This window comes from Leptonychotes weddellii, chromosome 5, assembly GCF_054177405.1.
Source record: "Leptonychotes weddellii isolate Sample4059 chromosome 5, ASM5417740v2, whole genome shotgun sequence".
In the NCBI taxonomy this organism is placed as follows: domain Eukaryota; kingdom Metazoa; phylum Chordata; class Mammalia; order Carnivora; family Phocidae; genus Leptonychotes; species Leptonychotes weddellii.
Genome location: NC_138373.1, coordinates 55870202 through 55883102, shown reverse-complemented (window position 1 = coordinate 55883102; position 12901 = coordinate 55870202). Strand labels below are relative to the sequence as shown.

The 12901-nt window shown below is 37.8% G+C and overlaps 1 protein-coding gene across 1 annotated transcript in view; it reads left to right on the top strand.

The window, feature by feature from the left end:
- LOC102750931 (myosin-IIIa-like) overlaps positions 1 to 12901 on the top strand; it is a 47150-nt gene that overhangs the window by 31904 nt on the left and 2345 nt on the right. Inside the window, exon 5 of the mRNA XM_081820772.1 lies at positions 11572 to 11648. Within this exon, the coding sequence (XP_081676898.1) occupies positions 11572 to 11648 (77 nt within the window). The remainder of the gene's footprint in view (positions 1 to 11571; positions 11649 to 12901) is intronic.

Below are 12901 nucleotides of genomic sequence, written 5' to 3'. Positions count from 1 at the left end.
GACTTGTTAATTTTAGCCATTCTGACTGGTGTGAGGTGGTATCTCATTGAGGTTTTGATTTGGATTTCCCTGATGCCGAGCGATGTTGAGCACTTTTTCATGTGTCTGTTGGCCATTTGGATGTCTTCTTTGGAAAAATGTCGTAAACAGTAAATATTTTTAAAAATAGTTGCTAAATACTGAAAATGTGAGTTCCCAAAATAGCTTCTTTTTGTTTCAAAAATAGAAAGTAGCCCTTTGCTGGAATAAATTTGGTATTACTTTAAGTATCAAGCTACTTAATTATACTAAAAGTAAGATTCAGTTTGCTAATACTAGTTATGAATACAGCCTTTAAGAAAACCTTTTTTTGTTGTTGTTAAATGGATATGTTTTTACAGAAACCCCCCAGACACCTCAGAAAGTAAAAAGACAAGGGAGCTTGTAAACATTATAAGTGAAATACATTAGCAGTCACTAGTATATAATCAATCAATAAATAATATGATCTCCCAGGAGGTAAACCCCTTTAGGCAAATCAGCTAATGTCTGGAAAAGCAGTCCTTATCTGGACTGGAAAATGAAAGAGACTAAATTTGAAGGGCAGTTCTCAGTTCTCATTTCTATGGATTTCTCTCTGGGGAACTTCATTTCTAATAGGATAGTTAACATTTCAATACAAAAGTACAGAATGTACTTCTTGTGATTTATTTAGACATTTTTCTTATGGCAGAATATTTTATGGCTTTAAATCTCTTATTACCCACATGCCCAATTTTAGACCAAATCCCCAATGAGTAATGTAGGTCAAAGAGAAGTTGTGATTTATTTATTTAATAACCCACTTTTAGCATCAAGTGAGGCAGTCGTACCTGAACTTAAAAACTGTGAAGTTCCTTTCAATCCTTCCTTTCTTCCCAAATCATTCAGAAAAAAAGCCTGTGGTGGGAGTGAGCAGGCACAGGAGTGTGGGGTGTGACTCAGCATGTGGTTTGGGCCTGAAAGGGGAGAGAAAGGTGTCCATGCTGGGAGGGTGGTCGTAACGGTGCTAGGCATGGATTGTTGAGTCCCCAGGTGGGACAAGGAGAGCATCTGTCTGGGGAGATGGTGATAACCCCACATCAGGTTGTCAGGGCCCGAACTAGGTAAGAAGGACATCTGTGTAGGGGTCAAGATGGAGACAAGAGATTGTTACATAAAGGGGAATTAATACCATCAGGAAATATAATGAGAACAAGGAGAACCACATTTCTTAATGTTAGAGAAAAGAATTACAAATATGGAAAGGAAGAAAACTGAACCCCCAGCGCTGTTAGATTAGAATCAGAGGTATCAGTGTGAGCTCATGGTTTTCAAAATATAGAGACAAATATAAAAATAAATATAATGGAACATGCATGGTGTGTGTGTGTGTGTGTGTGTGCATGCATGCATGTTACTTAGTTATTTCCACTAGAGGACTAGCAGACATTGATGCCCTAAGAGCAGACCCTTCAAGCACCTGGCTCTTGGTTTTTAAATGTAAGTCTCAAGTTAGAGGAAGCCAAGATTCTTGGAGAAAGGCTGATTTTATTGGCTATAAGATGACCCTGGTACTTAATGTGCCAAAAAGGAAGGAAATATTAAAAGAATAATGGAGACATGTCAAAAGGACACAGAAACCAAATTAAAGGAATTCTCACTGAGCAAATCTGGGAAAATTTGAGCATCAAAATAATGATAATAATGATAGTAATGATGGTAACCCTTTAAATAAAATAGAAATCTATTAATCCATACTTGTGCACTTATTTCTAAATAAATGAATGGAAAGAAGTGAAAGATTTTCCTCACAGAAGAATGCCAACTGATAAATACAGAAGAAATAATGAAATTTTTAAAATTATCATTTGGCAGTCATCGTAGTAATAATTAATTCATCCCAAAATTTCAGTGGATCCTAAACTAGTGTGTTAAGTTTTGATTAGAAATAGGATATTTACATAGTCTTAAAATACTTCATAAAATACATAATTACAAAAGAAAAACAGAAACTTTAGAGGAGGGGCACCTGGATGGCCCAGTTGGTTAAGCATCTGCCTTCAGCTCAGGTCATGATCCCAGGGTCCTGGGATCCAGCCCCACATCGGGCTTTCTGCCTGCTGTTCCCCCTGCTTGTGCTTTCTCTCTCTCTATCTCTCTCTTTCTCTCTCTGTTAAATAAGTAAAATCTTAAAAAAAAAAAAGAAAGAAACTTTACAGGACAAAACCTGGCAGACAAAACTAAATCAATTGATCAGAGTGAACACAACCAGTAATGGGGCAAGTAAAAATCACAAACCATCTGGTAGGATGCAGTGGGATGACCTCAGTATCATTTCCATGATATTGCCACCAAAAATATAATCGTGAGGGAATATGTGACAAATCTAAATTCAGGAACATTCTACAAAATGTCACGGTCATAAATTCAAGGAAAGATTAAAAAATTCCTCCAGATTGAAGGAGGCTAAAAAGACATGGCAACTAAATGCAACACATGATCCTGGATTGGATCCTTTTGTTGTAAGGACAGACCCATTTGGAACAATTGATGAATTTTGAATAGGGTCTATAGATTAGATCCTAGAAATGTATCCGTGTTAATGTCCTGACTTTGTTAGTTGTACAGTTGGTATGTAGAAGAATGTCCTTGTTTGTAGCAATCACACACTAAGGTCTTTGAGGGGGGCATCCCGTGGCCTACTTACTTTTCAGTGGTGAAGGAAAAGAGTTATTTATACCTCCCTTGCCAACTTTTCTCTAAGGTTGAAATTATATCAAAAAACTTTTTAAACTATGGAATAGAGTTGGAGATTTAGCATGGAAGTAGAAAGACGTCTACTTGTATACATGTCTAAAGATATTATATATATATATGTATATGTGTATATATATGTGTGTGTTGGTAGTTGGATGTTATGAATCTTGAAAATGTGAGATTTAGTGCTTTATAGAACGAAATAATGGAAAAAAAACAAGGGGGAAGAACCATTTTTAAAAGTTGACAGAGCTTTAGAATAATCATACCTATTCAAAAAACTAATATTTCACTAAGCTAGAATTTATTTTTGTACTTTGGGGAGGTGACCTTTATTTGAAAGAAATGACATTTGTAATTCCTTCATTATCTACCGCAGAACCATGACTAAATGGACCGTTTGTTTTATGGCTTTGTGATTCCAACTAAACCTATAGGCTTACGTATTCCAAACTGAATGTTTTCCACAGTTGAATTAAGTTATTTAACATCATAGGTAATGTTACATGCCACAGTCAAGGGTCTTTTAGTCGTAAGGGCAGGAAAACCAAACTAGCTCCAAAAAAGTAAGACAGAAAGGGCAATCTCAGATAGAAGAACAGGACTCAGAGGACTGGAACCAACAGAAGAATGGAAGGCAAGAACCACAACCACTTGCTGCCTCTTGCTCTCTCACTGGAGAAACCAAATCTCTCGTCTCTATTCTGTCTGGGAATCTACAGACCAGCCTCTGAAGTTTTCATGTTGCCCATCAAGGCTACTCAAAATAGCAGCCTCAGCTTTCTCAGCCTATATCACCTGTGGTCCAGTGCCAATAGCTAACCTGGCCTGGATTTTTAGCACCCCAAAGCAAAAGGAATTTGGAGTAGGAGAAGGAGTTCAGTTGGACAAGCTGGGTCAGATACCCTCCTTTGATCCAGTTAGCCATGACCAGGGAATGGGCTGACATGGCATAAGCAAGCCTACCTAAGCTATCCCATTTTACAAGTAGCTGTGAATAAAGAGGGATTTTTAAAAAGAGGGTTATGGAAAAGGAGAGACAAAGATATTTTCTAAATATTCTAGATAACATGTTTTCTTATGGATGTGCACGGCCCTATATTCCAAGAGATGGTCAAAATTTTAGTTTTTAATTGTTGAAATTAAATTACATGAAGTACACCTAAAAATTCTATTATGAAGTCAAAAATGGATTTCAGATGTTTTGAAAGAGTTTTTATTTGGTAACAGAGGAAAACTTTATATCTAGGGATTTATCCAACATAAAAACAAACTAATTACCTCAATGCAGCTGTAGAAATTTTAATAAGAGTACCAGGTATGCCTCTCATAGACTGATGACTTTAGGTGAATCAAAGAGGACTTTTCTTATATTTTTTTTAAGAATCACCTCTTGGCTCCCTCAGTTTTTTCCCTTTCTTTCTTCTTTCTTTCTTTCTTTCTTCCTTCCTTCCTTTCTTTCTTCGTTCGTTTCTTTCTCTTTCTTTCTTTCTTTCTTTCTTTCTTTCTTTCTTTCTTTCTTTCTTTCTTTCTTTCTTTCTTTCTTCCTTCCTTCCTTCCTTCCTTCCTTCCTTCCTTCCTTCCTTCCTTCCTTCCTTTCTTTCTTTCGGGAGAGGGGAGGGGGCTGAGGGAGCAGGAGAGGGAGAATCTTAAGCTTGGCATAGAGCCTGATGCAGGGCTTGACTTCACAACCCTGAAATCATGACCTGAGCAGAAATTGAGAGTCTAATGCTTAACTGACTGAACCACACAGGCACCCCCAGTTTGGAGTAAGTGTTTTGGATTAAAATTATATGATCTTAGTCTGCAGCTCTAAAATTTCATTTCCTGAAAAGTTTCAAGCAAAAGGAAGATTTTTATGGTGAAACAGAAGACAGGACAATGGGAGAGGTGATTGGGGATCAAAGGGAATGAAAAGATAAGATAAGAGATCAGTGATAGTGCACCATCAATGAGGAGTATTCTATATACAGTTGACCCTTGAATAACGCAGGTTTGAACTGTGCAGATCCACTTATACATGGGTTATTTGTAATAAGTAGAGTAATGTAAGTGTATTTCTCTTCTTTTTTAAAAGATTTTATTTATTTATTTGAGAGAGAGAGCACAGGCAGGAGGAGCAGAGGGAGAGGAAGAGAGAGAATTTCCAACAGCCTCCATGCTCAGCACGGAGCTGGTGCAGGGTTCAATCCTAGGACCCTGAGATCACGACCTGAGCCGAAACCAAGACTCAGTCACTTAACCGACTGAGCCGCCCAGGCACCCCTGTGACTTTCTTAATAACATTTTCTTTTCTCTAGCTTACAAATACAGTATATAATATATATGACATACAAAATATGTGGCAATTGACTGTTTATGTTATGGGTAAATTTTCCAGTCAGCAGCAGGCTATTAGTAGTTAAGTTTTTGGAGAGTCAAAAATTATATGCATATTTTTGACTGTGTGTGGGGAGTTGGCACTCCTAGGCCCCACATTGTTCAAGGGTCAACTGTACTCAACTCTCTATAACTGAGGTCCAATACTATACATGTATACACACATACAAAGTCATACATAATCACATGACACAGCTCAAGGTGGGTGGTTTATCTGTTCAAAGCCAAGGAGTGTGCATCGAGCAGTGTGACCTTGATGTTTTTAGAGAAAGCACTACACAGTCTCCATTACAAGGTATGAGCTGAGTATTAAAAAAAGGGAAAGATCTAGTGCCAGGTAGACTGGAGACAGGACAGATTTCCAGGGGAAATCACATTAGTATGGATAGGAGTAGTGGTTGTACAGAATCACTTCCCTTGTGTCATCTTTAGACTCACTGAAAGCTAAAGCTGGAGATAACCTTGAATGTCCTTTGGTATATTAAGTACAAGAATGTCAGGAGATTTTTGATATCCCCATATGCAAAACATTATGTGAATATGAATTTCCTGATGAGAAATCCATGTCTGAGCCAACCAGCCAACCCTTTCTGACTTTCTAAACATTTGCAATCTTAAATGCAAAGTCTCTGCTTAGTGGGTCCGTATCAGGAAATTCAGCCTGATCCAAGTTACTTCTTCCACCATCATCCCACACCCTTAATAAGGAGATTCTAGGTTTGGCTTTCAATAATCTCAACTCTGCATCAGCTGGAGACCAGGGTCTCTTTCAGGGCCCACTTAGAAGCTTTCAGGGCATTTATGCAGCACTGGAGATGGGAATTTGAATCCCTGAGCTCATCCTTTTTTTCCCCTCACTTTGTCCAGTGACATTAGTAGAAACAAGCCGATTTCATTATATTCTTTAGTTTGACGAAATGTCCAAAGATACCACCCTGAACCATGCCTCTTATTTTTTATTTCTTTTTAAATATTTTATTTATTTATTTGACACAGAGAGACACAGTGAGAGAGGGAACCCAAGCAGGGGGAGGGGCAGAGGGAGAAGCAGGCTTTCCCGCAGAGAAAGGAGCCCGATGTGGGGCTCAATCCTAGGACCTGGGATCATGACCTGAGTCAAAGGCAGACGGCTAACGACTGAGCCACCCAGGTGCCCCTGAATCATGCCTCTTATAAGTGTTTGATTAGACGTATGCAGTACTGGTAAGTTATGTACCTCTTTTGCCACATCATGCCATGTACTATCAGTGTTCTTTACTACTGGAAATAGAGCCATTAATGTCTCTGATCTAACCAGATTAGAAAGCCAGTTTCAGAAACCCCAGAACCAATTTAGAAAACTCATCTTTAAGATTCTGTTCCTCTAAGAACCATTCTCAGTACCAAAATCTGTATCAGCCAGAGTTCTCCAGAGAACTGGAATCAACAAGCTATGGTGGGTTGGGGATGGGGGGTGGAGAGGAGATTGATTTATTTTAAGGAAATGGTTCATGTGACTATGGAGGCTTGGTGACTCCAAAATGTGATGTTAAGCTGGCACACTGAATACCCAGTTTGAGTCCAAAGGTAGGCTGTTGGCAGAAGTTCTTCTTACCCAGCGGAGGTCAGCCTTTGTTCTGTTAAGGCCCTTCACTTACTGACTGAGGCTTATCCACAGTATGGAGGATAATCTGCTTCACTCACAGTTAATTTCATCCAAAACACACCTTCACAGAAACATCCAGAATAATGTTTGACCAAATATCTGGGTACCCTAGATGTCCAGATTAATCTTCAAACTATCTTAACTTCGTCAACAAAATGAGGATATTAGATGGTATAATAAATTTTATGGCCTCTTCTTGTTGAAAAAAAATCTGTATTTTTAGAATTTCAATTCTCATTCCTGCAGTATTTTATTTTTAACAAGAACAACAAAATCCCATACTCTTCCCTTTTCCCTCTTTAAATGTCAGGGGTTTTGCTATATGGTTATAGCAAATCAAATTTCCCGAGGTTGTCTGGTCTTTTGAAACCACGTTGGAAACCACATATTTAATGTTTCTTCTGACTCCCTAAGGCTCTCAGAGACCTCTTGGCATGTTTTTCTCCCTAAAAACAGGACTTAGGCAATAGGGAACAGAGTTGCTGTACAACCATCAAACAACCCAGGAAGCCTTGTTGGAAGGGCTTGAAACAGCATGAAAATTTCAATATAATCAAAGCAAAGGGCTAGAGAACCATTAACATACACCTCTTAATGTTCCTGAGGCTTTGACTTTCAGTGGATCATTGTCCTCTCCTCTAGTCTGTTTTCTGTTCAACCCTCATCTCCTTCTGGCCTCCTGTTCCTTCCAATAGCCTCTCACTAGCCCAACTTTCTGCCTGGAATTTTCCAGCTTTTTAGCATCTTCTCCCTTGAGATGCTTACATAACTGTTTACTTTGGCGACTTATTCCATTATTTCCTCTCTGGACAAGATGATTTTCCTAATCTTCTTTACTTCCTAGGGCTCCTGAACTCATAATTTGGATTCCTGTTGCCTTTTAAAGTAATTTATGGCAACCGTTTTTAATAGAATTTTGCATTTTTCTACCTTCTTAGCTACTTTTCTTGTGAGAATACATACCAAATAAAAATGCCATTTGTCCTCAGGAAACTTACTTTTATCTCCAGCTGAAGTTTACCAAGCTGAAAATGAACACGTTAGACTTTACGACCGTTAAGTGGCCTTCTAGCTCCAAAGCTATTTGGTTGTGTTGGTAAAATGATGTTGAGGTTTAAGGAAGATTGCAGAAACATTCAACACACACATGAAATTTGGCAAAGGCCTTCTTCTGTCACTCTTTCATGGTTGTGTATGTATCTTGTTTTTAATGTGAAAATCATCCAATATTATAAGAGTCAAGTGTTAATTTTTTTTAAGATTTTATTTATTTGTTTGAGAGAGAGAGCAAGAGAGAGTGTAAGTGGAGGGGAGGGGCAGAGGGAGAAGGAGAAGCAGACTCCCCACTGAGCAGGGAGCCCGAGGCAATGCAGGGCTCCATCCTAGGACCCCAGGATCATAACTTGAGCCAAAGGCAAACGGCAGACACTTAACTGACTGAGCCACCCAGGCATCCCAACTCAAGAGTTTCTTATTCTACCTAGTGGCATTGTTCCTTTTTCACTTATTTGAGACTTTCTTCTTCACATTCTGGACTACATTTTTCTTGTTTCCATACAGTTTATAGCTTTGCAGTGTCTTTTTGCCATACAGGAACCAGGTGTAAAACCTTCTTTCTGCAGGATCCCAAAAGCCACTAAATGATATGTGAGACCCCAGAACATTGTAATTCATTACCCCTGCCTTCTGACCAGTGGTCTTTGAAGGGGGTGTCAATACCAGGGTGCTTGCAAGGCATCATGGGATGCAAAAAAATATTCATATCTAATTATGACATATTCATAATACAGCTATTATTTAATCTCATCCTTTAAAATTATCCTTATCTGCTTTAGAATGCATAAATTAATATAGTAGTAAATATATAGAGAATATCTATAACTGTATCTATACTGAGTATGCTTGCTCAAAAGTTTCTTCTTTGGGATGTGTGATTAAAGAGTTTGGAGGCCAAATGTTGCCCTAGAAAATTCTTAATCTCATAGTAACATATAAATATTATATAATCTCATATTAATATAAAACCTAGTGACTCTTAGACTTTGTAAACTCATTATTGAATATTACCCTTATTAATTTGCTCCTTTATATGTAAAATCATTTGGGTCTTGTATTAGTTAGAGTTCCTTGGTTGTAAGCAACAGAAACTAACCCTGACCAACTCAGGCAAGGATACTAAAAACGACACTGACAGCCTTAAAAAGTCAAGGGGGAAAAAGAACCTGAGCCATCTGGCCTCCTAGGAATAGGACTATGGCAGCCCTGGTCCTCAGGAGCAGCATCACCTGGACCCATCCTTAGAGCCCTGCCATTGGATGACTTAGCTCTAATTACCTCCTCCCTCAGTGTCCACTCCACTCAAGATTCACATTTCCAAGAAAAGAATCTGAATGGACTACCGTGGGTCACATATCACACCCTAAAAAACCTTTTTCCAGTATCTTTCCATGTATATTTATTTCCTGTGGAGTGTGGCAGGAAGGTCCTTTCCAAACCATCCATGGTTATAAATTCAGACACCAGGACATGACCATTTGCTAAGAAATGCCAACTCTAGTGACATAATCTTTTCTTCATATTTAGAAAGAGAATAAAAGTATCACATGATTACTCTAAAAGGTCATTTTCCTGCCTGGAGCAAAACTTTTTATTTTTTTTATTACTTGGTTGTGGTTTTTTTTTTTTTCCCCATTCCCTTCACATTTCAGTTAAATGACATTTGAATTCTTAAAATCTCTTTATGAAATTGAGACAAAAATGTTCAAGGATCAAGTATAAGGTAAGTTTAAATAAATAAATAAATACCTTTAGAATAAATCTTAGTAAATTTAGAATCAATTTGAAGTTGAATTGATTTTAAGATCCATTTGCAGGGCACGTGTGGGGCTCAGTTGTTTTAAGTGTCTGACTTCGGCTCTGGTCCTGATCTGGGAGTCCTGGGATCAGACTGCATCTGGCTCCAAGCTCAGAAGAGAGTCTGCTTGTCCCTCTCCCTCTGCCCCTCCCCCTGCTCATGCTCTCTCTCTCTCAAATAAATAAAATCTTAAAAAAATAAAATAAAATCCATTTACTTTTCCCACTTACATAAATAAATTATAATACTCTGATACTATAATAAAATCTGAGCTTAATCACTTCTACTTTTAATTTATAGAAAAAGACAATGTGAAGTGTTTAGATTTAAATTTAATTTTTCTGAAGGTTGAAATGCCTGGAGTAGAGGTGGAGGTAAAGGGTGTATTCTGGAGAAATGTGCTATTAAGTGATGATGCTCTTTCTTCAGATATACTGTTAGAAAATATTTAAGGGACAGTCTTCAAGCACAGATTAGATCATCTCCCTTGAATTTAAAAAATTATTTAGTGAGGATATTTTTCTCTGTCAAATAATTAACTTTTTCAAAGACAGAATTTGAAGGCCATAGATGAAGATTCTGTTTAGGACAGGATTTATACTATACATCGGTGGAATAGGTAGATGCATTTATGCAATTGTGAGATGCAATTAATGTGGAATTGAAACATACTGCCTACCCCTGTGCCCAAGTATATTCCACCAATATTTAGGCATATTTCCACCACCAAAATACGCTTTTGGCTGAATATAGCCTTTGAGTTTCATGATAAATGTCAAATGCCAACTTGGAAGAATCAAATGTATCCAAATTTAAATATTAATTAATGCCTTTGTCCTACTTGGCTTATAAGATAAATAGCCAGAGCCTAAAATAAATGCGACACCTGGGAGGTACTTTTCAAAACAGGGAAATCAGGGGGCACCTGCGTCACTCAGTTGGTTAAGCGTGTGACTCTTGGTTTCAGCTCAGGTCATGATCTCAGAGTTGTGAGATCAAGCCCTGCATTGGATTCTGTGCTCAGCATGGAATCTGCTTGAGATTCTCTCCCTCTTCCTCTCCGCCTTCTCGCTCTCTCTCTTTCTAAAATAAATAAAATCTTCAAAACAGGGAAATCAGGGAGTGGAAGCCCATGGTTTGGGTGTAACCCATCAAGTTCAGAGCAGGTCAAGGGAAGAGTACTGGACAGCCAGAGGCAGCCAGGCCTGTCTGCATGAGGAACAGGAATGTGAAATGCAAGGAGAGACTGTACTAATTTTCTAAAGGATCAATTATGATTATATCTAACCAGGTGTGATTAGTGGGATGACAAGATTGAAAATTTTGGTTATACCTCTTTATTATAGTCCTTCCTTCTATAATCTCTCTAAAGGAAAAGAACTGATTGTATTTACATTGTTGGATTAAATAGATGCTGTTAATTTGCAGGTGTGATTTGTCCAAAGTTGATCATGTGATGGAAAATAATTTTATTCACATTCACAAGTAACCTACTCTGTGCGTACCACCATAGAAAAATTCTGAAATTCACCAGAATTTGGTAGTGAGCAGAGGGAGGAAGAGAGAGGGGAGGAGGCATATCATTCAAATAATAATTACATGCCAAACTATGTAATATAGACAGTTAAAAATGTAGAAGGTCAAAAAAATAGAGATTAGTGTGATCAGGACCAGAGTACTGTCAGGATAGGGGAATAAAACTTGAATGGGGCATTTAGGAGGGAGACATTTGGATATGAGAAACAGAAAATTAGAGGACTATTCTATATTTTGGCTATGACGAAATCCTGACTGAGGATACTTAAATATGAAGTTCAGGTCCCATGGCATCTTTAAGGGAACAGAATTTTAATGGTAGTTTGTAAGCAAATGTACTGCAACTGGAGTCTCTTTTCATGAGTAATTAATGCAAGAATTGAAGTCTTGTTTCTTTCAGGTGTGTCTGCACAGCTCACCGGTACTCGGCACCGTCGGAATACATCCGTAGGAACACCATTTTGGATGGCTCCTGAGGTCAGATAGTTTTGAGAGGGACAAATGTAATATTTGATCCTTCTTGACTTTCCTTTTCATGCATACTCCATCTCCATATGTGTTTTGGAAAGGTACTAGAAGAAAATATCAATTGTGTTGTTTTTATGCAAGATTTTTGCATGTGTGAGAAGGAACGTGGGAGGTGCTCAGTACATGGACTGTGAATGAGCATATGAATAAATGAAGGATTGAATGAATGAATCAGATGATGTAAAGAGAAACTGCTTGCAGCCTTAATTTTCTATTAAATTTACTTTTAATTGCTTAGCATGTATTCATATTATTGATATTTAGATTCCGGTTTTACATTATAGTAGAAATATGAAAATCCCTAGCCTTTGTTTAAGATCAGATTTTCGCTGATTAACCTGTATCCCAGGTTCCTACATTGAGTCAGTCTTGCTTGGGGACAACCCTCAGCTTGAATAGAATCTTTTCAAACCATTACCTTTGGGAAGCTGTGGATAAACTGCCAAAATTGCTGAGGGAAAAAGTTTTCTAGAGTCTCATCTTCTCTCCACAGCCACTGTTAATGCCTTTAATCTTTTTAATTATGTTTATCAGTAAAGAACACTTATGTTTGAAAGCTCTCTCTTCAACCTCTGGGAAACATTCTGCTATTTATTTACCATTCTCTAGGGAGTGAAGAGAGGGAAGTGGTTCAAATACTACATTAATATTGCAACATCTTAGAATGAAATGTGTTTGGGGATTAAACCCTTGTGCGCTATTTCTATTTTAATACTAATTCAATTAGTACTTGCAAAAAATGAAATGTAAGTGGAATATAAAACATGGAGAAAAGATACTTTATCTTAAGAATCTTTTAAAAACTCCAATGGATTAAAAAACTTTTTTTTTTTTTGATTTTATTTATTTATTTGACACAGAGAGCAGCACAAATGGGGAAATGGCAGGCAGAGGGAGAGGGAGAAGAAAACTCCCCACTGAGCAGGGAGCCCTATACGGGACTCAATCCCAGGACCCTGAGATCATGACCTGAGCCCAATGAAGGCAGACACTTAACCGACTAAGCCAGCCAGGTGCCCTGGATTCAAAAACTTTTAAACACAGTGTATATCCTGGAATAAAAATAGAAAGTGTAGTCATATAAACAAAACTAAAATTGAATAAGAGACTTTCAAGCGAGAGTTTCTTCAGTTTGTTCTGATATATTACTACTGTTTTAAAAGCTTATGAAAAAAATTTTAAAGTGGGAAATTAATAAAATA